Source organism: Heptranchias perlo, chromosome 5, assembly GCF_035084215.1.
Source record: "Heptranchias perlo isolate sHepPer1 chromosome 5, sHepPer1.hap1, whole genome shotgun sequence".
NCBI classification, from domain to species: domain Eukaryota; kingdom Metazoa; phylum Chordata; class Chondrichthyes; order Hexanchiformes; family Hexanchidae; genus Heptranchias; species Heptranchias perlo.
The window spans coordinates 24948486-24975749 of NC_090329.1; the positions used below are offsets into that span (position 1 = coordinate 24948486).

Sequence of the window (27264 nt, forward strand, 5' to 3'; positions counted from 1 at the left end):
TCTTTTGCCAATTATCTTAAATCTGTGTCCTCTGGTTACCATCTCGGCTGCCAGTGGAAACAGTTTTTCCCTATTTACTTTATCAAAACCTTCATAATTTTGAACATCTCTATTAAATCTCCCCATAACTTTCTCTGCTCTAAGGAGAACAATTCCAGATTCCCTAGTCTGTCCACATAGGTGAAGTCCCTCATCCCTGGTGTCATTCTGGTAAATCTCTTCACCCTCTCCAAGGAATTGACATCCTTCCTAAAGTGTGGTGCTTTGAATTGGACTCAATAGTCCAGCTGAGGCCTAACCAGTAATTTATAAAAGTTTAGCATAACTTCTTTGCTTTTGTATTCTAAGCCTCTTTTTATAAATCCAAGGATCCCGTGTGCTTTTTTAACAGCTTAATATCTGGCAGTAATTCAATATCTCTTTCTTGTTTTCATATTCAATACCTCTACCTATCAATACCCAGAATCTTATTTGCCTTTTTATATCCTTTGTCACCTGCATTCCCATCTTAATGATCTATGAAGCTGTATAACTACTCTCTCTGTTCATCTACCCTAAGAGTCTTACCATTTAGGATATGCTTCCTTTCACCGTTTTCCCCAAAATATATACATTTCTTTGTGTTGTTGAACTGTATCTGCCTATCTGCCCACTCTTCTAATCTGTTCTTGTCCTCCTGCAATCTTCCTCACAGCTTGCCATGCCCACTAATTGGATCATCAGCAAATTTTGATATCATCCTCTTGTGCCCATGTTTGAATTATTATATAAGTAGAAAACGCAATTCCTGGAACACAGCACTACCCACCAGTATAAAACACCCATTTGCCCCACTCTTTGATTTCTGTTCTCTAGCCATCTCTCTATCCACATGGCTTCATTCTCTTTAACGCCATGTGCCATAATATTTGTAACAAGTCTAAGGTGGCAACTTACAAATCCCTTCTGAAAATCCATATGTACAGCATTCATCGTGGTTGCTTTATCTGTTTATTCTGTGATCTCCTTAAAAATTCAAGCATGACCTGTCCTTTACAAATCCATGTTCCTGATTGACACATGCCTTTCTGACACCTGCTCACTTATTTCATCCTATATGAGGACTCTTAAAAATTTCCCCAAAACTTAGGTAAGATTAATTGGCTGACAATTTTTGACTTATCTCCTTTTTGTTTTGAAGAGGGGTGCAACATTTGCCACGTTCCACATCTTTAGCACGATTCCCATTTCCAAAGATTATGGTTAACCTGTCTGCTGTCTCCTCCTTAACCTCCTCCACTATCCTGGGATCCAGACCATCTGGGCCTGGTGACTTTTCGACTCACTAATTTAGTTCATGAATATTTATCTCCATACTGTGCACAGGTGATCCTACAGTCCCACTTTCATCTTTCTCTGTAAAAAGGAATACGAAGCATTTATTAACAATCTCTGCCATTCCCTCACTGTCAAGTACACGGTATGTTGTGACATTCTGAAACAACATATTGAATGATGTCGATTCAAACATTGATAAAGAATTGCCTTGTCAGAAACTCAAAACAAAATGGAAAAGGCATAGAACATTATTGGTTATTTCATCTCAATGAAAGAGCAGCAGTATTATGACACATCTCCAAAGGTTAATTATAGTTTTACAGCACACAAACACAGTTAGACTATATTCAATGAGTGAACATACTGGAATAACGGTTCTAGATATGTCATGCTCATCCATATCTCTTCTGCCCAGCCCCAAGTTGGAGCTGAAAACTCGTCTTAAAATGTACCATTCTTTGGAGAAAGTTTCGTGCTTCTGTAAAATACTACACTCTGTAAACTGACTGTATCATGTATCCCCAACTAAGCCCTGCCAGCTATTACCGTTTTAATTATGTGAAAATTTACCGTCCCAATGTTCCAACATAATTAAAATGGGAGGAAAGCCATTTTTTCTTCATTATTTTCAATCTAATTGTGGGAATGCAAGGTTTATAGATATGCAATTTCATAGAATGCAATTTAGTTATTGGAAACGAGGGGAAAAAATCATGAATCACAACGTACCTGTAATAACAAATCTCTCAACAAGCAGCTGATGAACCACTTAAATCCGTATGGATGTTGCAAAGTTCACTAATCCAGGTGTGGCACAATTTATATATGGAATGGCTAAGCAGCTAATGAAAAAATCCCAATTTCCTGTATGTCTAGATATGAGTGTTCTTGGCTCCCTCTCACTGGGAAAGCATGCCTCACCTCCAAATCCCCACAAACTCGCTCACTGCACAGACTGTTAATTTTAATAGTGATTTTAGCACGAAATACAGGCCTTGATTTTTACTCCCGGGTGGGAACATGGCAAAACGAGTGGTGGGCCCGTCCCAAAGAGGCAGCGGGAACGAGGCAAAACAAGTGGTGGGCCCATTCCAGAGAGGCAGTGAGAACGAGGCAAAACAAGTGGTGGGCCCGTCCCAGAGAGGCAGTGAGAACGAGGTAAAACAAGTGGTGGGCCCGTCCCAGAGAGGCAGTGAGAACGAGGCAAAACAAGCGGTGGGCCCATTCCAGAGAGAGACAGCGGGAACGAGGCAAAACAAGCGGTGGGCCCATTCCAGAGAGGCAGTGAGAACGAGGCAAAACAAGCGGTGGGCCCATTCCAGAGAGGCAGTGAGAACGAGGCAAAATAAGTGGTGGGCCCATTCCAGAGAGAGACAGCGGGAACGAGGCAAAACAAGCGGTGGGCCCATTCCAGAGAGGCAGTGAGAATGAGGCTAAATAAGTGGTGGGCCCATTCCAGAGAAGCAGCGGGAACGAGGCAAAGCGAGCAGTGGGCCTGTCCCAGAGAGAAGGGCAGCGGGAATGAGGCAGTGCGAGCGATGGGCCCGTCCCAGAGAGGGGCAGCGGAAACAAGGCAAAGTGAGTGGTGGGCCCGTCCCAGAGAGAAGGGCAGCGGGAATGAGGCAAAACAAGCGGTGGGCCCGTTCCAGAGAAAGGGGCAGCGGGGAGGCTCAGACGATTTTAATGGCCAGGCCTCTCATACGTGCCGCTTACCGACTTCCTGACCAAAACGGCAGGAAGCAGCTGCCCGGCTGTTAATATTGTGCCAATCAGAGGGAACGATTCCAGGCACTGAGGAAGTGGATAGGCAGTGGGGGGGGAGGGAGGTGGAATCCTGGACCATGGGAGGCCCAAAGTTTCCTTGTGGGGGGGCCTGGAGTAGCACGCCTGCTCCATCTGGCCCACAAAGAAACCAAAAATAAATAACTTACTTTTCTCTGGCTCTGGCCTCTGCTCAGGCCTCAGGTTAAAATTGCAGGCCAGGCCCCGACGACGATATCGGAGCGCAATCTGCATATTTAAAGTTGACTCCACTGGCTTGGCATGGGTGTCCTCGCAGCCCGTGTTTTAAAATTGCAGTTGGTCAGATCAGGGTGGGAAATGAGTGGGAAAGACCCCATGCTCCATCTTAACTGTGCAGCTGTGGAATGCTACACAAGTTCATGTGATGATTTTAGTAAGTCATTAATAAGCAAAAATGCTCCCCCCCCACCCCGCCAGCTTTATGGTAATGTTTGCTAATCCATTTTGGGAGGGTTAACTTTCTAAGAGCAGCGCTAAATACATTATATTCTGTTACTGCTGTCTAGTGATCTTGCATCACCTTTTACCCACTTTTACTTGTTAGTTAAAACTATCAAACAGAGGAACACATGAATCTTACGCCTGTTATGGAAATTCGAACATTGTGAAAGTTTGATCAATTTCAGGTTCAGCCTGTCTGGCTGAATAAGCAGGAATATGACTTTTGAAACCACATGAAATGACAGTGTTATTCACAGGCATCCAGTTCTTGATGGGATTGCGATGGACTTTGAAAATGAAAGTATATATTCACTTCACTACATAAAGCAATTTTTAGCATTTGATTCAGAATAATTCCACCGAGTTATGATGTTTGCTCCAGTTTTCTTTTCTAGATGATGGTGAATCCTCTCCCCACTGCTTCTCACTCTTTAGTATTCTATGCTTTGTGACTCCACTGGTTTCACTCTTTTATTTAGACCTGAGCACCTCCGATTTACACTCGAGAGGTCACTGGTGATTCTGGACTAATAATGGGTGAGAAGCCACATTCCTCTGTTCATCCTAAATCTTACAGTCTCCATCCTGAGAGTGTGAAGCATCATCTGTGCGCAGTCTGTCTTTCAGCTGGCTGGAGCTTGTAACATCCAGAGACGACAGGGCATCAGAGGTGCCCTTTAAAAAAGGGAGAACAAAAGAGTTAATCACCTTCCACATAATATAGAATCTTACAGCGCAAAAGGAGGCTATTTAGCCCTTTGTGCCTCTGCCGGCTCTTTGAAAGAGCTACCCAATTAATCCCACTCCCCTGCTCTTTCCCCATAACCCTGCAAATCTTTCCTTTTCAAGTATTTATCCAATTCCCTTTTGAAAGTTATTACTGAATCTGCTTCCACCACCCTTTCAGGCAGCTCATTCAGATCATAACAACTCGCTGCCAATTATCTTAAATCTGTGTCCTTTGGTTACTGACCCTCCTGTCAGTGGAAACAGTTTCTCCCTATTTACTCTATCAAAACCCCTCATAACCTTCTCTGCTCTGAGGAGAACAATCCCAGGTTTTCCAATCTCTCCACATAACTGAAGTCCCTCATCCCTGGGAACATTCTGGTAAATCTCCTCTGCACCCTCTCCAATGCCTTGACATCCTTCCTAAATATCTTCATCTCCAGGAGACATACTACCTCCTTCAACATTAAAAAGGTATATGGCCTGCTCTAATTAACTAATAGTGAGGTGTAGTGATTGCTCAAAGTAACTGACTGCTGAGCTATATTACAAATCAGTTAAGAACGCTCAGTAATAATGCTATCACTAGACCTTTTGTGAAACTTGCAATGTCATAGAATGTGAGAGGGTGAATTTTCAGGTGTGAAATGTAACTCAGAATGAGTGGGTGTAGTGCAAATTAAGCCAGAAATGTGCAATGAGCCAATGTGCAATTCTCTGTGGCCAGCTCATTTACATAATTATTTATCACTTCCATTGCAGTTTTAGTCTTGTGTAGGGAGCCAATCTAATGGGAGGAGGGAGGGAACTTAAAGGTAAAAAGCTGCGTAGCAAGGCAAAAAAATTTCCATACATAAACTAGTTGATCGTCTAACGCTCATGGACAAAATAAAATGTGCCTCCTCTCTCCCTGTACCTATCTCTCCTCCTCTCCCTTTCTTTTTCTGTTTGTCTTTCACTTTTTCTCCCTCTACGGCTGTCGCTCACTTTCCCTTGTTCTAGTCTCGATCTCTTGGTTTGTCTCGGAATTTATTCTGTGATCATTTCAATTTAGTAAGTTGATGGAGCAGGTGGTAGTGGAGCTGTCTAAAGTTGGCCTTATTTCCATATTCCTTTGCAGGACGGAATCATCTTCAGACTCAGTTCTTCAAGAAGTTTGGACGGATCAGACTGTGGCTGTAGACCACAGCCCCACTCACACTCTTCACCTTGGGCAAGAGATTTCTCCACCTCTGCCTTGACACCCACTCTCATTTGGAGCAACTCAATACTTCACTTTCGAATGATTCTGTTTTTTTTTGTCTAAACTCACAAAATATACACTTATTAATGAAGAGCTATATGATCCTCCACAATCTTTGGGAGACTGCCAGGTCTGTTCTGAGAAGACACGGAGAGACCTGCTCCATTAATCGTAGAATTGTACAGCAAAGAAGGAGGCCATTCGGCCCATCGTGTCTGTGCCGGCTCTTTGAAAGAGCTATCCAATTAGTCCCACTCCCCTGCTCTTTCCCCATAGCCCTGCAAATTTTTCCCCTTCAAGTATTTATCCAATTCCCTTTTGAAAATTACTATTGAATCTGCTTCCACCACCCTTTCAGGCAGAGCATTCCTGATCAGAACAACTCATAGAGTCATAGAAGTTTACAACATGGAAACAGGCCCTTCGGCCCAACATGTCCATGTCGCCCAGTTTATACCACTAAGCTAGTCCCAATTGCCTGCACTTGGCCCATATCCCTCTATACCCATCTTAGCCATGTAACTGTCCAAATGCTTTTTAAAAGACAAAATTGTACCCGCCTCTACTACTGCCTCTGGCAGCTCGTTCCAGACACTCACCACCCTTTGAGTGAAAAAATTGCCCCTCTGGACCCTTTTGTATCTTTCCCCTCTCACCTTAAATCTATGCCCCCTCGTTATAGACTCCCCTACCTTTGGGAAAAGATTTTGACTATCTACCTTATCTATGCCCCTCATTATTTTATAGACTTCTATAAGATCACCCCTTAACCTCCTACTCTCCAGGGAAAAAAGTCCCAGTCTATCTAACCTGTCCCTATAAATCAAACCATCAAGTCCCGGTAGCATCCTAGTAAATCTTTTCTGCACTCTTTCTAGTTTAATAATATCCTTTCTATAGTAGGGTGACCAGAACTGTACACAGTATTCCAAGTGTGGCCTTACTAATGTCTTGTACAACTTCAACAAGACATCCCAACTCCTGTATTCAATGTTCTGACCAATGAAACCAAGCTTAAAAAAAATTCTCCTCATCTCCCCCCTGGTTCTTTTGCCAATGACCTTAAATCTGTGTCCTCTGGTTACCGACCCTCCTGCCACTGGAAACAGTTTCACCTTATTTACTCTAACAAAACCCTTCATGATTTTGAACCTGTATTAAATCTCCCCTTAACCTTCTCTGCTCTGAGGAGAACAAACCCCAGGCTTCTCCAGCCACCATTTTCTGCTCAGTATCCTTGAGACTGATTTCTCCTGTGGGTAATACATTAAAAAAATGATAACTGGCACTTCCTCCTGGTCTCCATAAAGTTTAAACACAACTTGGAGTAAATAACTTCTACAAAAAAAAACCCCATGCAATCGAGCCCTTTCCCCCAATGGGCTCCTTTTGTAATTCAGAATGATTCATGTCAGTCCACAGTTTCTACACCATTATGTGGATACAGAGACTCACCCTCTGTCAATGCAGAGCTCGGTTCCACCTGTTCAGTGCCTGCAGTAAGTAACTAAATGGTGATAATGCAGAGTACAAAATTATAATTATTTTCCAGGCACTAAGGGCTTGCACTTGATCAGAATACAGGGACATCCCGTTTCTCAGGCGCTGTGCGGACACTTAAGACCCCAAAATGGTGGGCTGGAGATGCGCCGCCCGCCATATTGGGTAAAGAGAGACGTCCCTCACCCACACCTGAAGCTGGCATTAGGCCCTTTCCATATGCGAATAAGGGGCCAAATGCCTGCTTCAGGTCCCCTCTCCAAGGTTGGTTTTCCCTGAGGCAGCCAGTGCCATCGCGGGAAACCAGGCCCAGGGACCTGCAACGAAGAAGGTAAATAACTTATCCGAATGTGGAGCCGGGAGAATCACCCTACATTAAAGAACCCTCTCGCTCGCTGCCGCTCCCCCTCCCTCGCCTCCCCTCACTCTGATCTTCCAGCCCAGGGCCCCAATCTCTCGCCCCCGGGATCCCCGATCTTCCAGTCCCGGGCCCCAATCTCACCCTCCACCTCACCCCCCCATTCCCGGGATCCCCAATCTTCCAGACCTGGGCCCCAATCTCCTCCCCCCCCAACTCCTGAGATCCCCGATCTTCCAGCCCAGGGTCCCAATCTCCCCCACCCTTCTCTCGCCTCCACCCCCCATCCCCAGGGCCCCAATTCCACCCACCCCTGGCCCCCAGCGATTCCCTATCTCCCTCCCCCATGACTCCAGACCCCCCCCCCCCCCCAATTCCCGGCCGGACCCCTGAACCCACATACCCGAGGGCTTGATTTCTCTCCATCCTTCCCCGGTGGGCTGTCGCGCCACACCAGCTCTATGACAATGAGGTCCCAGGCCCAATATCAGGGGCGCCTTGGACCGCACCATTCTAGCCTGGGGTATTTACCCAGTGCCCCCTGCACTCCTAAAAATGTTTAATCCCGAATTTCTGGGCCAAGGTACATTAGTTCTGAACGAAGATTGATGTACTTACTCATATTGGAACCAGAAATAGCAACATTAAAAGGTAAAATTAATCTCAACTGTTTTTGGATCTAGACACAGAAATAACAAATTTTGAGGCAAATTAAACAATACTTTGGTGTCTGACCTGGAATAGATCTATTTAAATGAAATTCGATGTTCAAGACAAGGTAGGACAGTCCCTGGCTCATCCTGTCAGGCAAGTTTCTTTTTAAAACTCTGCAAATTAGACATGGTGAGGTTTTTACAAATGTTTCCTCCATATTATCAAAAGTGATATTGGTTTCAGTGATTTATTTCCAAGGCTGATATTTACCTTTTCTTCCATACCTTACTATTGGGGGTTACCAAGGAAGATTCAAACATATTGAATTCAGACATAGAAAATCAACCCAGCCATGAAATAAACGAGCGTTGATAAAGCCTTCAGGGCTGCCTGCTGAATTATATAAAATCCCAGCACCAGAATTAGCTCTCACTATAACCAGAGTAATTCAGCAAACTTATGCCCCAGGATAACTCTTAAACACATGGCAGGAAAATCGATCTTGTTAAAGGACAATAAGAACTCCCTTAACTGCAAATCCTACAGGTTTAATGATTAACTATACCATTTAGCAGACATAGAAACTGCAACCAGAAGACTGCGACTATACTCACACGGACCCATAACAATCAAAAAGTACTTGCCAAATACCGCACTGATAAACTGTGTTGACTACTGCACTTTATTCATAAGATCTCTACATCTAGACATGTGAGAGGGTATAATGATTAGCAAAGTCTGAACAGGCTGGGGCTCTTTTCTCTAGAAAAGAGAAGACTGAGAGGTGACCTGATAGCGTTCTTTGAAATTATGAAGGAGTTCAATAAGGTAGACATAGAGATGATGTTTCCACTTGTGGGGGAGACCAAAACTAGAAGCCATGAATATAAGATAGTCACATATAAATAAATCCATTAAGGAATTCAGGAGAAACTTTTTTACCCAGAGAGTGGTTATAATGTGGAACACGGTAACACAAGGAGTAGTTGAGGTGAATAGCATAGATGCATTTAAGGGGAAGCTAGATAAACACATGAGGGAGAAAGGAATCAAAGGATACACTGATAGGGTTAGATGAAGTAGGGAGGGAGGATGCTCGTGTGGAGCATAAACATCGGCATAGACCTGTTGGGCCGAATGACCTGTTTCCGTGCTGTAAATTCTATGTTTAAAAAAACAATTGAGTTTCAATCAATAAGCTTTTCTTTGATGTATTTCTTTATGTGTGCATTTTGTACACTGTATATTCTCTCCCCTTGCTGCAATGTTGCTGAATTTCTTCTCAGTTCAATTTTTTCCCATGACTACCTGTACACAGAGATAAATGTTTGCATGAGACAGTGAAAACAACATTAAACACTCTAGACTGGCTATGTGTTATGATTCATTCAGCTCCTGCACAGCCGGAGAGCATGGAGCCCTGGACTGCACTCTCATACTGGTGGGGTTTGTGTCTAGGTCAGTGCACATTTGATAGAATGCATGACCAAGTTTTTGTTCTTCTTCCCCCTCTCTCCCTCTGCCCATTTCAGCAACTGGTTTGTCTGAGATAAAAACCTTTAACTGCGAGTTTTTGATGGATGAAGCGATCCATTTCATTTGCGCCTAGCTAAAGGTCGCTGGTTAATGATCACTTAGCATTCACCAGACCAGCCGTCCAACACAAACCAGTTCACTTTCCACTCCCTCATATGACAGGGGCCATGGACTTAAAAAAATTGCTTTTTAAGGAATTCTGCTTTCTCTTTCTCCTGGTATCATGTTGTTAAAGATGATCCGGTCATTATCACATTGCTGTTTGTGGGATCTTGCTGTGCACAAATTGGCTGCCACGTTTCCTACATTACAACAGTGACTACCCTTCAAAAGTACTTCATTGGCTGTAAAGCGCTTTGAGAGAGGAAGCAAAGGGGAGTCATTTAGAGAGGGAAACCAAGAGTCATAAAACGTCTCCAGTGTCTGTGCCTCTCCATTTCTCACTGCATTCTTTTGCTTCATAAAATCATATAATCATAGAATGATACAGCAAAGAAGGAGGCCATTTGGCCTGTCGTGCCTGTGCCAGCTCTTTGAAAGAGCTACCCAATTAATCCCATTCCCCTGCTCTTTCCCCATAGGTCCTGCAAATTTTTCCCCTTCAAGTATTTATCCAATTCCCTTATGAAAGTTATTATTGAATCTGTTTCCACCGCCCTTTCAGGCAGAGCATTCCAGATCATAACAACTCGCTGTGAAAAAACATGTTTCCTCATGTCGTCTCTGGTTCTTTTGCCAATTACCTTAAATCTGTGTCCTCTGGTTACTGACCCTCTGCCACAGGAAACAGTTTCTCCTTATTTACTCTATCAAAACTGTTCATGATTTTGAATACCTCTATTAAATCTCCCCTTAACCTTCTCTGTTCTAAGGAGAACAATCCCAGCTTCTCCAGTCTCTCCACATAACTGAAGTCCCTCATCCCTGGTACCATTCTAGTAAATCTCCTCTGCATCCTCTCCAAGGCCTTGACAGCCTTCCCAAAGTGTGATGCCCAGATTTGGACACAATACTCCAGCTGAGGCCTAACCAATGATATATAAAGGTTTAGCATAACTTCCTTGCTTTTGTACTCTTTGCCTCTATTAATAAAGCCAAGGATCCCATATGCTTTTTTAACAGCCTTCTCACACAAATCTTTGAAGGTGGCCGGATAAGTTGACACTCCCGGAATCTCTCTGTTCCTGTACCTCCTTTAAAATTGTACCATTTAGTTTATATTGCCTCTCCTCATTTTTCCTACCAAAATGTATCACTTCACACTTCTCTGCCTTAAATTGTATCTGCCACGTGTCTGCCCATTTCAGCAGTCTGTCTATGTCCTTCTGATGTCTGTTACTATCTTCCACATTGTTTACTACATTTCTGAGTTTCGTGTCATCTGCAAACTTTGAAATTATACCCTATATACTCAAGTCCAGGTCATTAATATATATCAAAAAGAGCAGTGGTCCTAATACTGACCCCTGGGGAACACCACTGTATATTTCCCTCCAGTCTGAAAAACAACCGTTCACCACTACTCTCTGCTTTCTGTCCCCAGCCAGTTTTGTATCCATGCTGCCACTGTCCCTTTAATCCCACGGGCTTCAGTGGCTTCAGGTCAGTTTGATGTATAAATGTGGTAACAGAACTGTTATTGTAGTTTTTTTTGGCTGCCACTGAGCTCCATCAACTGATCTAATTTTGATATTCTTTCCATTTCACTCTCTATTTTCACTCTTCTGCAAACCACTTACCTCCACGCTCCACCTGCCTTCAGCTGGGAGCGGAGTATGACCCAGGCTGCTGGGCTCTCCATGAACCGTGTTGATACTCATTGTGTGGATTGAGCTATGGTCCGTGTGATGGGAGCCAGGCCAGGTCAGTCTTTACCCACCCACACCCCCACCTCCCACCACCCCCCAAACGCACCCCCGCTTTGGCAGAGCTCCTGGAAAGCCGCATAAACTTTGTCCAGCTCTCTGGTGCAGAACAAACAAAATTCACCCAACCAAATGAGTGAGCTGAAGTGATGGACAGTCCCAGGAGACAGCCCTCCAGCTTGAGATTCAAACACTATCCAGGACAAATCTGTCCGCTCAATCGGCAGCCCATCCACCACCTTAAATATTCACTCCCTCCCCCGCCGACGCACCATGGCTGCAGTGTGTACCATCTACAGGATACACTGCAGCAATTCGCCAAGGCTTCGACAGCATCTCCCAGACCCGCGACCTCTACCACCTAGAAGGACAAGGGCAGCAGGTGCATGGGAACAACGCCACCTGCACGTTCCCCTCCAAGTCAAACACCTTTCCGACTTGGAAATATATTGCCGTTCCCTAATTGTCGATGGAACTCCCGACCTAACAGGACTGTGGGAGAACCTTCACCACACGGACTGCAGCGGTTCAAGAAGGTGGCTCATCACCACCTTCTCAAGGGCAATTAGGGATGGGCAATAAACGCCGGCCTTGCCCGTGACACCCACAGCCTGAGAATGAATTTTAAAAGTAACACTCAAGCACTGAACCTTGCTGGGAGCCCGGAATGAAGGTGAAGAATGGTGGTGTTACCCTTGTCAATTGGCTCCCGCTTCTCACCGATGTTCCAAGGGCGATGTTGACGCTGCTCGTTGACTGGGTGTCAGTTGTGTTTCCTCCTTCTGCCGCTGAGAGCCCGGAAATCACGAGTCCGCTGGATAAACTTCTTTTCCCAAACAAAAGGCTGAGAGTGGAGCTGGTGGAGGAGGTGATGCTGCACTGGTTCTGGGTGCCCGAGTGACCATGACTACTGAGCTGGCTTGCTGTGGAGAGTCGAGGTACTTGGGATAACATAGAAGCTATTGAGTTGTTAAATGACAGCTGGCTGTTGGATAACCTTTGAACCAGGCCATGGACAGATGTGGACACCTGTGAAGGTGGCTGCCGTGTTTCCAGAATGGATCCTGACTGACTTGTAACGGGTGGTCGCCTGCTCTCTGATCGAGATGATCGAGCCTGCACTGAACAGTTCCTTTGTTCCCCACGCCCTACAATGCAAAAGAAACAGATCGCACTATAATTCATCCATCCCAACCTCATTCATTTCCTACCTTACGACTGTGACTACACTTCAAAGAAGTACTTCATTGGCTGTAAAGCACTTTGGGACATCCTGAGGTCGTAAAAGGCTCTATATAAATGCAAGTCTTTCTTTCTGATATGATTAAAACGCTGGGGCAAAGTCAAACTGAATCCTTTGGCTCTTCCTGTATAATTTACACAAAGTTAGTATAGATGTTGTCATTTGGCTGATTGCAATTGTATGGGGGTTGACTATCTATCCAAATAAAGAAATATTTGGCAAATATATTTCTTAAATGGCATCAGTATTTCTCCACATTTCCTCCCAAACCCGCGACCTCCACCACCTAGAAGGACAAGGACAGCAGGTGCATGGGAACAACACCACCTCCAAGTCACACACTATCCTGACTCGGACATATACCAGCTGTTCCTTCATCGTCGCTGGGTCAAAATCCTGGAACTCCCGACCTAACAGCACTATGGAAGAACCTTCACCACACGGACTTCAGCGGTTCAAGTAGAAGGCGGCTCACCACCACTTTCTCAAGGGGCAGCTAGGGATGGGCAATAAATGCTGGCCTTGCCAGCAACGCCCACATCCCGAGAATGAATAAACTTTGAAAAATAGAGAACAATGGACTCCCGGGAGTGTCTGAATAATCCACCAGAATTATTTAAAAGCAATAGTTTATCCACGTATGTTTCTATTGATTCAATATCCTTGCATAGGACAGTCATCAAAAAATCCAAACAAAATAGGTTCTCACCATCTAGAGTGAGGGAATCATACTGTACGTTAGGGTCCTGAATTCAACCCGAATTTACAAGACCACTGTCAGATATGGTTAGAGCTGTGATTGCTGGCTCGGTGGCACTGGATAGGCCCAGACTTACTGGAAATGTACAGGGGTATGCTTCTGGCAGGCAGCATGTCAGAGTCCACAAGGAAAGGCATCATCACCCTCATCTACAAGTGGAAGAGGGAGGGGGAAGAGAGAAGAAATCAGAAATTGGCCACCCATTTCCTTGCTAAGTGTTGAATGCATGACTCTGTCTAGGGCCATCGCCAACAGGCTCAAGTCTGCTCTGGAGCTGTTGATCCATCTGGATCAGACCTGTACTGTACCCGGCAGGAAGATCTCTGATAGCCTTGTGCTGCTCAGGGATACGATCGCCTACATGCAGGATAGGAGGGTGAACACCTGCCTCATCAGCCTGGACTGGGAGAAAGCCTTCGACAGAATATCCCACATGTATGTGATGGACGTGTGCTCCAAAATGGGGTTTGGGGAGGGAATCCGCGATTGGATCCGACTGGTCTACACAAACATCCGCAGCGCAGTCCTAATCAACGGGTGGGAGTTGGAGAGCTTTCCGATCAGACCTGGAGTCAGGCAGGGCTGTCCTCTCTCCGAGGTCTTGTTAGTATGTTGAATTGAGCCGTTTGCTGTGTCCATCAGGAAGGACCCAGGTATTGGAGCGGTGACGATCCCAGGCAGCGGAGACTCTCAGGTTAAGGCCTCCCTGTACATGGTCGACATCATCGTCTTTTGCTCCGAATAGCGGTCGGTCCACAGACTAATGGGCATCTGCGACCAGTTCGAGCCAGCCTTGGGGGCCAGAGTGAACCGCAGTAAGAGTGAGGCCATGTTCTTTGGCAGGTGGGAGACCTGGTCCTTTGTCCCCATCACTGTCAGGTCCGACTACCTGAAAGTGCTGGGGATCTGGTTCAGGGGGCCCCAGGCCTGCACCAAGAACTGGGAGGAATGGATCGCCAAGGCCAAACAGAAGTTTGATATGTTGTGGGGGAGGGGGGGGGAATGCTCCCTCTCCATGGCCAGCAGGAACCTGGTGATAAGGTGTGAGGTACTTGCGGTGTTGCTCTACATGGCCAAGGTCTGGTCCATTCCCCGCCGCTCTGCCGTCACAGTCACTCACTCGAGCTATCTTTCACTTTGTCTGGAGGTCCAAGGTAGAACATGTCCGCAGGGATACCACGTACAAACCCCCAAAGGGGGGGGGGGGGAAGAGTGTCCCCAATGCCGCTCTGATCCTGATGGCCACCTTTGTGTGGCTGCCTCAGGATGTGTGTAGAGCCCCAGTACGCAAACACCAAGTTTCACTATGTGCTGAGTTTCCACCTGTCCAACAAACTGAGAAGGTTGGATCTGGCCATGCTGGCCGAGCAGACGCAGGATGTCCCATCCAGCTGGACCACCCCCCTCCACCCGTCCCAGGTGGAGAAGTTCCTGAGGAGGAACCCCTTCGACCACAAGGCCGTCAGACAGTGGTTGACACAGAACATTCCAGGGGTCATGCAGGGAAAGGAGAGGGTGGGTCCAATCGGGCAGTTCCTCGACCAGACAGTTGATGCTATTTGGTAGAACGTCTTGTCGCCAGAACTGACCAACAGGCACCAGGATGTAACCTGGACAGTGGTGAGAAGAGCCCTTCCAGTGCGGTCCTTCCAACACACTTGGAATCTCAGCGCCACCACGAGCTGCCCTCAAGGCTGTGGTGGGGAGGAGACTGTCGTCCACCTCCTCATGGACTGCCCCTTCGCGCAGAAGGTGTGGAGAGAGGTGCATGGTAAAATTTAAAAAAAGCTTTTTAAATTACACAACAGTCTTCAGGATATCGGAACATTTTGTTTTAAAAATTAAACGGGAAAGATGATCACGTTTGTGGGAATGTAAAATCTCCCAACAACGAGGACTTGCAAAATATGCCAAAACTGTGAGTCACACGTTAATTTAAAAGGAAATTTTGTTCTTCTTGCCTCTCCTGCTGAATTTGTTATCCAGATCAATCTAAAATATATTAAAAATCTTACGTCTGTCAACTTTATCCAGGACAAGTTTATATTGGCAATTTGGATTCTAGATTTAGATATTGACATTTATAATGGGAAATTAAAAATAAGGACAGAAAGACTTGAAACACTACGGCTTTTTTCATTAAAATGCAGTTTATGGGGCGATGAGACATAGATACAAGCAGACTGTTTCCAGTAGGTGTGGAACCTGGAACCAAGGGTCATCGATACAAGATTAAATGTAAGAGATTTAGAACAGAGTGCAGGAGAAACTTCACTTAGAGAGTTGTCAGGCTGTGGAATTCACTTCCAGGGTTAGTGGTTGAGGCAGAAACTATGTCAACGTTCAGGATTAGATTGGAGAGGGGGATGAAGGAAAAGGGGATGAAGGGATATGGGAACAAGGCAGGTAAAAGTGATTTGGACTATTTGCTTGGTGCAGTGTCCAGAACTGAATGTAGTATTTCCAGATGTGGTCTAACCAGAGCTTTATACAACTGTATAGTTGGCCTCAGGGAGATATGTTTTCGCCTGTCTTTCAATCACTGCCTCGTTAAATGAAACACTTCTGTTGGTTCCTTATCCAAATACACACTGGCTAATGCAGCCTGACATTGTGAAAGTTTCCAAACATTCTTTGTTCCCTCTCCTCAGGTATGGTCCCTCCCCATTAAATCTGCTGTCATCACCCCCTCTTCAAAAACTCTGACCTTGACCCCTTTGTCCTTGCAAACTACCGCCCCCATTTCCAACCTCCCTTTCCTCTCCAAAGTCCTTGAACGTGTTGTCACCTCCCAAATCTGTGCCTATCTTTCCTGCAACTCCATGTTTGAATCCCTCCAATCAGGTTTCCGCCCCTGCCATAGTACTGAAATGGCCCTTATCAAATTCACAAATGACATCCTATGTTTCTGTGACTTTGGTAAACTATCCCTCCTCATCCTTCTCAACCTGTCTGCAGCCTTTGACATGGTTGACCACACCATCCTCCTCCAACACCTCTCCTCCATTGTCCAGCTGGGTGGGACTGCACTCGCCTGTTTCCATTCTTATCTATCCAGTCATAGCCAGAGAATCACCTGCAATGACTTCTCTTCCCACTCCCGCATCGTTACCTCTGGAGTCCCCCCAAGGGTCTATCCTTGGTCCCCTTCTATTTCTCATCTGCCCCTCGGTGACATTATCTGAAAACACAATGTCAGGTTCCACATGTACGCTGACGATACCCAGCTCTACCTCACCACCATCTCCCATTGCCCCTCCACTGTCTCTGATTTGTCACACTGCTCGTCCAACATCCAGTACTGGATGAGCAGTAATCAGTCCCAGTCACAAACTCTGTTCCCAAGCGACCGACTCCATCGCTCTCCTCAGCCACTGTCTGAGGCTGAACCAGACCGTTCGCAAACTTAGCGTCCTATTTGACCCTGAGATGAGCTTCTGAACACATATCAACTCCATCACCAAGACTGCCTACTTCCACCTCCGTAACTTCATCCGTCTCAACTCATCTGCTGCTGAAACCCTTATCCATGCCTTTGTTACCTCCAGACTTGACTATTCCAATGTTCTCCTGGCCGGCCTCCCATCTTCCACCCTCCATAAACTTAAGCTCATCCAAAACTCTGCTGCCCGTATCATAACTCACACCAAGTCCCTTTCTCCCATTATCCCTTGTGCTCGCTGACCTACATTGGCTCCTGGTCCGGCAACACCTCAATTTTAAAATTCACATCTTTGAATTCAAATCCCTCCACGGCCTCACTGCTCTCTATCTCTGTAACCTCCTCCAGCCCTACAACCCTTCGAGATCTCTGCGTTCCTCCAATTCTGGCCTCTTGCGCAGTCCCGATTTTCATTGCCCCACCATTGGCGGCCGCGCCTTCAGCTGCCTAGGCCCTAAGCTCTGGAATTCCCTCCCTAAACCTCTCTGCCTCTCTATCCTCCTTTAAGACGCTCCTTAAAACCTACCTCTTTGACCAAGCTTTTGGTCACCGGTCCAAATATCTCCTTATGTGGCTCGGTGTCAATTGTTTGATTACACTCCTATGAAGCACCTTGGGACGTTGTTGTTGTTGTAATGATGACACTCAGGTCCAAAAACATCATTGGAACACATGATATTACAAGAGGATTTGAGTACAGGAGTAAAGATGTCTTACTGCAATTATATAGGGCCTTGGTGAGACCGCACCTGGAGTATTGTGTACAATTTTGGTCTCCTTACCTTAGAAAGGATATACTTGCCATAGAGGGAATTCAACGAAGGTTCACCAGACTGATTCCTGGGATGGCGGGATTGTCGTATGAGGAGAGATTGAGTAGACTAGGCCTGTATTCTCTAGAGTTTAGAAGAATGAGAGGTGATCTCATTGAAACATACAAAATTCTTACAGGGCTCAACAGGGTAGTTGCAAGGAGGTTGTTTCCCCTGGCTGGGGAATCTAGAACCAGGGGTCACAGTCTCAGAATAAAGGGTAGGCCATTTAGGACTGAGATGAGGAGAAATTTCTTCACACAGAGGGTGGTGAATCTTTGGAATTCTCTACCTCAGAGGGCTGTAGAGGCTCAGTCATTGGGTACATTCAAAACAGAGATGGATGGATTTCTAGAAATTAAAGGCATCAAGGGATATGGGGATGGTGCAGGAAAATGGTGTTGAGGTAAAAGATCAGCCATGATCTTGTTGAATGGTGGAGCAGGCTCGAGGAGCCGAATGGCCTACTCCTGCTCCTATTTCTTATGTTTGGCATACTCCTGCTCCTATTTCTTATGTTCTTATGTCCTGTGGTGTTTCCCTTGATGCTCAAAACAGTGACAAATCCTCTTTCATTTTAAAGATGTCAAATTAAAAAAGTTTTCTGGCAAGAATGGCCTCTTTCTGTGCTGTATCATTCTATGATTCTAAGAATTGGCTGTGAGGACACCTTTTTTTATCATTCAGTCCTGCATTTTTAAACCAATTTAGCAGAGCAGAGCCCAACCCGATCTGCACAGACGTTCAATCCACTGCTAAATTGGTCGGGGCTTTTCTTTAGGTGGCTCTGGCGGCTGCCTGAAACAAGCACAGGCCTCAATGTTGAAATGAGGCCTGTGCTTTTTAAATCATCTATAAGCACAACTGATCAATCTACAACGACAACAACTTGCATTTATATAGCGCCTTTAATGTATTAAAACGTCCCAAGGTGCTTCACAGGAATGTCATCAGACAAGAATTGACACCGAGTCAAGGAAGCAGACATTAGGACAGGTGACCAAAAGCTTGATCAAAGAGGTAGATTTAAGGAGCATCTTAAAGGAGGAGAGTATTGTAGAAAGGTGGAGAAGTTTAGGGAGGAAATTCCAGAGCTTAGGGCCCAGACAGCTGAAGGCACGGCCACCAATGGTGGGGTGAAGAAAATCGGGGATGGACAAGGCTACTTGATGCTAAAAAGTACATTTTGACGCTACTTTTACATTGACAATCAAATGTGCACTGACATTTAAAAGGTTACATGTTACATATAGTTTCCCCACTGCAGGGACATTGGACCAGCAGATAATGGTGTGAGCAATCTTCAGTGGCACCTGTACCGCTAAATATCCTGCAAAAATCAACCACCTCAATTTGCTAGAGGCAAAGTTTGTAGGTCCTTAAAAGTGAAACACTTTCAATTTTACATCAACAGTTTCTCTTTCTGTTGGGGGGGGCGGGCAGAAAAACAAAGCAAACTACACACTGCCCCAGATTTCCCTGTTCTAAAACGATTCTTCCCGTCAAAAGGGGGAGATTAAATAATCGGATCCGAGAGGTATAGTGTTTCATATTATGAAATGTAGTTGCTTTATCTGTCTTACTCGATCAGGAGCTCAGCCATGTGCAGCAGTCAGTAACCTTCTCGTATTCTCATAAAATATGCAGTGCTGTACCCTCTTGGTGCAGAATCTGTCCTGAGCAGAGAGACGAATGCACAGAGACAGCAGCTCCCAAAAGACTGTCAATATCTACATCAGTCATCCAGAAACATTCTGGCTTGGAAAATATTTCTTTCTGCGAAAGTTGCTGTTTTTATTTTATTATTTCCCCCATTCGTTTTATGCTCTCCTGTAGCGTTATTTCGATGTCATTTTACTTTGAATGAGACACCAGGTCAGGTCATCGCGACCTGTGCACCACAGACTGAAACCCACACCCTCTCGTTTTCACAGGGTAGGGCTCTCAATTTAACATTGTTGCACCCGTTTTATCGGCCTAAAACCACCACAACAATATCCAATTACTGAGGCAGAGGTCTACACACAACTAAACCTATATATGTGATGCCCTGCTCCGGCCCCGTGTGATGTCCTGCTCCGGCCCCGTGTGATGTCCTGCTCCGGCCCCGTGTGATGTCCTGCTCCGGCCCCGTGTGATGTCTGGTGTTGAGCCAGCTGACCCGATCATCACAAGTCCAGTTCTCCAACTAATGTGTCACAAAAGCTGCTATTCCCAAAGATTCTAAAGTGCTGCCCTATTTAGGCAGATTTTAAACTCTAACCTTTATTTTAACTGTGACAGAAATGACTGACAATCACAAAATAGACTTTTAAATCATCCATTCTGCACAGATAAATTCCAATCCAATCCTTCACTCAATACACGAGTTGTGGAAATGACATTAAGGACACAGTAATACACAGATAAATAGCTGGTCTAACAAATAAAACTGATGGTAAGATTACCGTTCACTACAACTCGCACTATGTATGTTTCTCAGTCACTAGCAGAGATCCCCAAAAATCCTCTCTTTGTAAAACATCCCTTGCTACAATACTTTCTGTGTGGATCCCAAGGGGAAGATCTGGTGAGGAGGCACAACACTACCGACAAAGAACTGTGTAGAATTGTAGATCAAATTTACAATTTAAGTGACACGATTTTTCAAAGCTCTGATAGCGATGATTGTTCCTTTCCTTAGAGAATAGTTAGGTTAGAGTTAGTGTAGAAATGATATCTTACTCCACCCCGCCCAGAATCCCTCCCCTTACCCCCTCCCCCAGAATCCCCTTTACCCCCTCCCTCAAAATCCCTCCCCTTACACCCTACCCCTTACCCCTTCCCTAGAATCCCTCCCTTTACCCCCTCCCCACCCCCTCTCCAGAATCCTCTTTACCTCTCCCTCAAAATCCCTCCCCTTACCCCCTCCTTCAGAATTCCTCCCCTTACCCCCTCCCCAGAATCTCTCTCCTAACCCCCTCCCCCAGAATCCCTCCCCTTACCCCCTCCCCCAGAATCCCTCCCCTTACCCCCTCCCCCAGAATCCCTCCCCTTACTCCCTCCCCCAGAATCCCTCCCCTTACCCCCTCCCCCAGAATCTCTCTCCTTACCCCCTCTCCCAGAATCCCTCCCCTTACCCCCTCCCGCAAAATCCCTAAAAACACAAGAACATAAGAAATAGGAGCAGGAGTAGGAGTAGGCCACCGGCCCCTCGAGCCTGCTCCGCCATTCAACAAGATCATGGCTGATCTTCTACCTCAATGCCATTTTCCTGCACTATCCCCATATCCCTTGATGCCTTTAATAAAATCCCCTTTATCCCCTCCCTCAAAATCCCTCCCCTTACCCCTCCCCCAGAATCCCTCCCCCTACCCCTTTCCGCTAGAATCCCTCCCCCTACCCCCTTCCCCTAGAATCCCTCCCCTTATCCCCTCTCCCAGAATCTGTCCCCCTTACCCTCTTCCCCAGAAGCCCTCCCCTTACCCCCCTCCCAGAATCTGTCCCCCTTATCCCCTCCCCTTACCCGCTCTCCTACAATTCCTCCCCTTACCCCCTCTCCCAGTTTTCAAACATTCTAACCGTTTACCATTTCATCTACTCTCTAACTCTATTGCACCTGTACTCCGCCCTCCACTGGTTGTTCATTCCACTCTCTGCTCTACAGAAGCTCTAGGCCATCTTTGCAATGTGAGGTGCAGATAGTGTATCAAAAACTAGTAACCTGCAAAACTCAAATTGAGATACAGGGTGCTGGATAACAACAACAACACTGCATTTATATAGCGCCTTTAATGTAGTAAAACGTCCCAAGACGCTTCACTGGAGCGATTATCAGACAAAAATTTGACACTGAGCCACAAAAAGAGATTTTAGGACAGGTGACAAGTGGTAGGTTTTAAGGAGTGTCTTAATGGAGGAGAGAGAGGTGGAGAGGTGGAGGGAGGAAGGATAATAATAACAATAAATCTATCCAGCAACGCCCTGATTGTGTCACAGCTGACATACCCCTGACATGGTGAGCAGCCAGCGAGGCTGGAGGGTGTGGTCTCCAGGTCCTTGTTTGCTTGGAGCTGATACTTTGAGTGGTGTTGCCTGTGTGGTTGTTGCTACTTGACGAGGAGGGTCCCCCACAATCTGAATCGTCAATGTTGCCTCCGCTGCATCCTTTGCGTAACCTGAAGGTGCAATGACATCATTGTTAGACTTCAACCTTTGACATGTGGCTGCCTCTGGGCAATTCAAGCCTCCTGGCTCAGCCCAACTCTTCAGATTAATCAAAACCAATCACCAAGTGACTGGCTCTTCTTGCTGCTAAATAATCTGCTGATCACAAACTTCAAAAATCCTATTCGTCAGAAGTGTAATATTGAATGTGATAAATAGGATGAGAATAAAGAGAGAAACAACAACAACTTGAATTTATATAGCGCCTTTAACATAGTAAAACATCCCAAGGTGCTTCACAGGAGCGATTTTCAGACAGAAGTTGACACCGGGCCAAAGGAGATGGTGACCAAAAGCTTGGTCAAAGAGACAGGTTTTAAGGAGCATCTTAAAGGAGGAGAGAGAGGTAGAGAGATGGAGAGGTTTAGGGAGGGAATTCCAGAGATTAGGGCCTAGGCAGCTGAAGGCACGGCCACCAATGGTGGAGTGATGGAAAACGGGGATGCACAAAAGGCCAGAATTGGTTTGAGTTAGGAAACGGGCAGTACAGTTTTGAATGAGCTGAAGTTTACGGAGGATGGAAGGTGGGAGGCCGGAGGAGAGCATTGAAATAGTCAAGTCTAGAGGTAACAAAGGCATGGATGAGGGTTTCAGCAGCAGATGAGCTGAGGCAGGGTCAGAGACGGGCGATGTTACGGAGGTGGAAGTAGGTGGTCTTGTGATGCAGAGGATGTGGGGTCGGAAGCTCAGCTCAGGGTCAAATTAGAATGAAATTTAAAGGAAGAATAAGCTGAACATGGCTTGAAGTTCAAAGGTAAAGGTACCTAAACGGTTAGCATTTGATGCTGCACATCGCAGTCACGTGCTAAACACTCAATGTACCCGGCTTCTATTGTGAAACACGAGAAATTAAAGAACATTAGCGTTGGGATAAATACTTAAAACGGTGTGTTCACCCTTGTGTGTCTTATGAGGTTTAAAAGTCAGACTGAATAACAATTGTACAGAATATTAAAAATCTGGAAGGTGCACATACTTATAGTCCCCAAAAACCTAAGTTCCTGTCATGACAATTTTGGAGTAACCTTGCCCCATCACCATCTCTGTTCCCCTCTGCTACTGACGGGCTGTCAGGCCTCCACCCAGTGGGTGGCAGTGTGGCCCCTCCTCTATGTTTCTGAGCAATTTAGTGCTGGCATCTGCCCATCTCCTCACTCCTGCTGCTGCCTCTGCCTTTAAACTTCCTGCAAATTCTCAACTTTTGCAACTTTTCGTGACATTTTTTTTTAATATCACTTACTCTTGTGTACATCAACTTTTCCCCTTTCAGTTTTATCTGGATCTCTTCTCTTCACCCACACTGTCACTCTCCAAGTACTGTAGGCAACATCATGGCAGGTTTACTGGCATGTTTTCTATAGATACACATCTACAAAATCAGTATGTGGGGCATGCATTCCATTCAAAAATCCTATGTAAACATTCCTATGGGGATTCTCATGTTAAAACGTCCACAGCTAGTTGTTACTCTTTGCCTGTTACATTTCCCTGTGATACCAGTAGGTGGCACTCTAATGGGATTTCCAATGTTAATCTGATCATTGACCTGTAACGCTCCCAGTGACAATGCAAATCACTGAAAATGTTTTGAGTCTTCAGCGTGCACTTGCAGGCCTCCCACCACTGGCAGCACTGTATATAGCCCTTTGTCTAATAATCCCTGGGGGTGTTTGGATATGAGATTGCCAGACACAAACAAGACTACTTCAAACGGTCTAGTTTTCAAATAGGAATTTCAACAACAAGTTGCATTTATATTGCGTCATTAACGTAGGAAAACGTCCCAAGGCGCTTCACAGGAGCATAATCAGACAAAAATGTAGGTTTTAAAGAAAGTTTTAAAAGGGCCTGAGAGAGGTAGGGAGGCGAGAATTCCAGAGCTTGGAGCCTAGGCAGCTGAAGGCCGCCAATGATGGAGCAAATGGAGCAGGGGATGCGCAAGAGGCCAGAGTCAGAGGAACATAGAGTTTGGTGTGGAGAGGGAATATTGTAGGACTGGAGGAGGTTTCAGAGATAAGGAGGGGTGAGATCATGGAAGGATTTGAACACGAGGATGAGAATTTTAAATTGGAGGAGCGGGGACCGGGAGCCATCGTAGACCAATAGGAGTAATACTTACTTCTGCCACCTGGAAGTGAACCACAGGTTGAGGTTCTCCAAGCTGATTGGACCTCCCCAGATGTTCTTCAGCTGTATATGTGTCCCGGCATAGGAGGTGGTAAGAGGTGAGACGTAAATCGGGTAGCCAATCGGTTGGTCACATGATGAATTAATCATGTTTCTCAGAGCCTGCTTGGCATTCTGTATGCTTCCTCGCTCCGGGTTACGATTCTGGAGGAACACAAGCTCTTGTTGCTGTCCTGCCCAAAGCCCCTTCACACATTCTTTATTGACCTATTCCAAGGGAGGGGGGAAAATCCTCTTAATGTACAACATGCGTTTATACACCACCATAAACGTTACAAAACAATGATACAACTAGTCGCTCTGAGCCAGGAAGCAAGAGGGGTCATAAATGTTATAAACTGGATAGCCAGGTGGTGAAGGATAGAATACTAGAGCCTGATCTTCAGTTGCTTCCAAGCCATTACACCCACACCACACCCTCGATCAATGCTCTTATAAATGGCTACAAGAGAGTCGCCAATTGATATGCACCACCTGAATACAGTTAACACTAATTGGAATAAATCACGTGGAAATAATTAACAATAAATATAATAAAGAATTCAGGAGAAACCTCTTTACCCAGAGAGTGGTGAGAATGTGGAACTCGCTACCACAAGGAATAGTTGAGGCAACTAGCATAGATGCATTTAAGGGGAAGCTAGATAAACACATGAGGGAGAAAGGAATAGAAGGATACACTGATAGGGTGAGATGAAGTAGGGAGGGAGGAGGCTCGTGTGGAGCATAAACACCAGCATAGACCTGTTGGGCTGAATGGCCTGTTTCTGTGCTGACATTTATGTAATTCCACATTACATAAAGGGAGGGAGCAATGAAGGTTTGGTGGGCTTTGAGGATATTTTTGAAGATGGAGAGAAGGGCAGAGCCTCAGAGAGGGAGGTTCTAAAGAATAGGACCAAGGCAGCTGAAAATCACTACAGGAACAATAGGTCAGGATCGGCTCCGAATCCCGAGCAAGTTCTTCCCTCTCCACCCTTCAGTGGCAAACTTTCAATATAACAGATATTAAAATCAGTGAGGTAGTCAAACCAGGACATCCAGGCAGTGTGCCAGAGACATTACGGGGTGTCATTTATGGCCGGGCATCTGAGCATCTCCCCACCAGAGGAAACGGAGAGGTTATTCCTATACTTTCAAGGGCAGCGACATAGTCACTTGCTTAATATTTTGGCAAAGTTGTGTGGTGAAAATGGAGAGGCGGGCAAAAGATCCAAAATTAACCAAATCAAAGAAAGACTTGCAATTCTATAGTGCCTTTCACAACCTCAGGACGCCCCAAACGTTTTACAGCCAATGAAGTACTTTTGAAGTGTAGTTACTGTTGTAATGTAGGAAACACAGCAGCCAATTTGCGCACAGCAAGATCCCACAAACAGCAATGTGATAATGACCAGATAATCAGTTTTTAGTGATGATGGTTGAGGGATAAATTATTGGCCAGGACTTCGGGGAGAACTCCCCTGCTCTTCTTCGAAATAGTGCCATGGGATCGTTTACATCCACCTGAGAGGGAGATGGCACCTCAGTTTAACGCCTTATCTGAAAGACAGCACCTCCGACAGTGCAGCACCCCCTCAGTACTCCACTGGGAGTGTCAGCCTGGATTACGGGCTCAAGTCTCTGGAGTGGGGCTTGAACCCATGACCTTCGACTCAGAGGTGAGAGTGCTACCCACTGAGCCATGGCTGACACCTAATCAAGGTTTATTTAAGGAGGGGCATCAAAATAAAAAGGCTTTCTTTACACGAAGCAAAAGAAAAATCGCCAACTGTCACTCAAAGGCTGGCAAGCAACTTATTTTTGCTGCCACCTGTTGCTTTCTTTTTTTAAAAACAATTGACAATATTTGAAACAACAAATTAGAGCGGGGGAGCTCAAAGGTTAAAAACAGTGAATCGCTGGCATCTTCCCGCCTTCCTCGATTGTCCGAGCAGACACCACTGTATCACATCTGGAACTTCTCTGATTTGCTGCTACTGTGTTTACCCAATCTGCTGAAGTGTCCGGATAATTACATAGAATTACATCGAATGTACAGCATAAAAACAGACCATTCAGCCCAACAGGTCCATGCCGGTGTTTATGCTCCACACGAGCCTCCTCCCTCCCTACTTCATCTAACTCTATCAGCATATCCTTCTATTCCTTTCTCCCTCATGTGTTTATCTAGCTTCCCCTTACATGTCGCCTCAACTACTCCTTGTGGTAGCGAGTTCCACATTCCAACCACTCCCTGGGTAAAGAGGTTTCTCCGAAATTCCCTATTGGATTTATTAGTCGCTATCTTATATTTATGGCCCCTAATTCTGGTCTCCCCAGCAAATGGAAACATCTTCTCTACAAACAAACTGTCTAGCCTATCAAACCCTTTCATTATTTTAAAGACCTCTATCAGGTCGTCCCTGAGCCTTCTCTTTTCTAGAGAGAAGAGCCCCAGCCTGTTCAGTCTTTCCTGATAGTTATAAATGAATGAGAAGAGCATGATGACCATAAATACCTTAACGACTTTAAAGCTGAGGTAGCGTCGGCGAAGCATGATTATCTTGTACTCGTCGGCTCCGTCCTCCACCACATGCCTGAGAGCGAGCAAGGACTCGGCATTCGAGAGGATAGACTCGCGCCACAGGGGGTCTCCTTCGTGACAGATGACTAGCGTCCTCTCGTGGCTGCTGATCGCCTTGTACAAGACGGCAGGATCATCGTATTCATCAGACGAGGTGAAGTGGTCCTGGACGTGGAAAACACAATCATTACGGCGTCAATGGCAGCCTGGGAAATCAGAATGGCTCTTTGGGTCCGCAGTTTGCCAATGTGGGTTACTCCCACTGTCGAGCAGCTGCTGTTTTGCTGCGTGGGTTTTATCTGTGTTACAGTTCATTTTCACAATAAAAATCAGGGTGCAGTTCCTTTATTTCTTCGCCCTTTCCCTCACTCTTTCTCTCTCTCTCTCCCCCCTTTTCTACCACCCAGCATTATCAGCAGTAACTAAAGATAAAAATATGTAACTGCTGGAACAGATTACGAGCTGTGAGGTTGCAGAACTGTACAGTGTGTCACTGCCTGATTCTGATGCTGTATGCATCCCAGGTGTTCAGTCTCACAGTGTGCAGTGTGTGCAGCATCGCAGTGTGTAGTGAGCAGCCTCATACAGTGTGCAGCCTCGCA

The 27264-nt window shown here is 45.7% G+C and overlaps 1 protein-coding gene across 1 annotated transcript in view; it reads right to left on the minus strand.

Moving 5' to 3' along the window:
- The window catches only part of LOC137321658 (pecanex-like protein 1), a 245233-nt gene continuing 217969 nt past the window's right edge, over positions 1–27264 (minus strand). The window contains exons 30-34 of the mRNA XM_067984156.1: positions 26597–26827; positions 24029–24303; positions 21691–21860; positions 12140–12594; positions 1–4236 (exon numbers count right to left, since the gene is read on the minus strand). Coding sequence (XP_067840257.1) covers positions 4126–4236; positions 12140–12594; positions 21691–21860; positions 24029–24303; positions 26597–26827 — 1242 coding nt within the window. The 3' untranslated portion in view covers positions 1–4125. The remainder of the gene's footprint in view (positions 4237–12139; positions 12595–21690; positions 21861–24028; positions 24304–26596; positions 26828–27264) is intronic.